The 1596-nt window shown below is 55.8% G+C and overlaps 1 protein-coding gene across 1 annotated transcript; it reads left to right on the top strand.

The window, feature by feature from the left end:
• On the top strand, positions 1-1596 carry NAT8 (N-acetyltransferase 8 (putative)). The gene is made up of 2 exons (XM_045549870.1): positions 1-133; positions 736-1596. Exon 2 carries the CDS (start codon positions 811-813, stop codon positions 1492-1494), a length of 684 nt encoding a protein of 227 aa, XP_045405826.1. The 5' UTR covers positions 1-133; positions 736-810; the 3' UTR covers positions 1495-1596.

Raw genomic sequence — 1596 nt, 5'->3', positions numbered from 1 at the left:
AGCCAGCCAGTGAGGGGACTGAGCATCCACGCCTGTCCCGGAGGTGTGGCAGGCCCTGGACAGTCTCTCCTGGAAGCCCTGAGAGGCTGAGGGCTGAGGCTGTGCCGGACACTCAAGGCTCCCGCGGTGGCAGGTGAGGGATGCGGGTGGGAGGACAGAGCTGTGAGTTGGACCTTCCTCGGGATGTTGAGGCCCGGCCAATCTTGGTGTTTGCATCTTATGGCAACGTAAAAATGTGCAGCCAAGGGGGAAAGAGCCTTTGCTGAAACTTGTGCTTGTGAGCACAGGATTTCTGCCATGTATGGGCCCTGGAGAGGGACGAAAGGGCTGGGGACATTAGCCTGGCTGCTGCAGGTGTCACTCCAATGTACCAAGAAGCTGAGAGAGCCAGAAAAAGGGAAAACAGGGTGGAGGGGAAGGTAGTTTATATATCACTGCTCTTTGAAAGTTATTACATCCTCAGAGCAGTCCCACAAGGGAGGTTTTATTTTACACTGTTCTACACACAAAGAAACAGAGGCTCAGAGAAGTTAAGTGGCATGCCCAAGGTCACACAGCTAGAAAGCAATGGAACCAGGATTTAAATGCTGGTGTTCTGGACCCTACCTTCTCCCAGTGGCGGTGGCTGCTTCCTCCTGAGCAAAAGCAGAAAGACACCTTCTTGAGCAGGATCTCCCCGTTCCTGCGAGGCTTCGAGGCATGGGGCACTCACGTGGCTTTCTGTCTCTTCTCCAGGACTGCCGGGAAGGCGTGCAGGAACTCCTGACTGTCTCTGTTGGACCCTGAGATTGAAGACACAGAGGTCTCCCGATGGCTCCTTATCTCATCCGCAAATACCAGGAGAGCGACCGCAAGTGGGTGGTGGGCTTGCTCTCCCGGGGGATGACCGAGCACATTCCCACCACTTTCCGCCACATGCTGAAGCTGCCCCGGACTGTCTTGCTCTTATCCGGGGGTCCCCTGGCCTTACTCCTGCTCTCTGGCTCCTGGCTCCTGGCTCTCACTTTCAGCCTCGCCCTCCTGCCTGTCTTGTGGTTCCTTGCTGGACGTCCCTGGAGGGAGTACGTAGACACGGCTTTGCGCACAGACATGGCTGACATCACCAAATCCTACCTGAGTGAGCCTGGCTCCTGCTTCTGGGTGGCTGAGTCTGAGAAGAGGGTGGTGGGCACAGTGGGAGCTCTGCCCGTTGACGACCCCACTTTGCAGGAGAAGCGGTTGCAGCTGTTTCACCTCATTGTGTCCCCTGAGCACCGTGGTCAAGGGATAGCAAAAGCCCTGATCAGGACTGTCCTCCAGTTTGCCCGGGACCAGGGGTATGGTGAAGTTGTCCTTGACACCACCATAATGCAGCGGTCTGCCCTGGGCCTCTACCAGGCCATGGGCTTCCAGAAGATGGGCCAGTCCTTCCATAGCGTGGGTTTCAGGCTAGTGACTGTTAATACAGTTCATTTAATCTACCGCCTCCCTTCTGCTCAGGCGGGGGGCCGGTGATCTCCTTCCTTGTGTATCAGTCAGAAGAGGATCCTCAGTGCTGGAGCAACAAGCAAAGCTGACCTTTCAGTGCTCACACAATAAAAGCTTATTGGTCATTCA

This window comes from Lemur catta, chromosome 4 (assembly GCF_020740605.2).
Source record: "Lemur catta isolate mLemCat1 chromosome 4, mLemCat1.pri, whole genome shotgun sequence".
NCBI classification, from domain to species: Eukaryota; Metazoa; Chordata; class Mammalia; order Primates; family Lemuridae; genus Lemur; species Lemur catta.
The sequence above is the reverse complement of the archived record's forward strand: the minus strand, read 5'-3'. Positions and strand labels throughout refer to the sequence as shown.

Excerpts from the sequence above, each read along its gene's own strand:
- NAT8 (XM_045549870.1), top strand. The coding sequence starts at position 811 with ATGGCTCCTTATCTCATCCGCAAATACCAGGAGAGCGACCGCAAGTGG.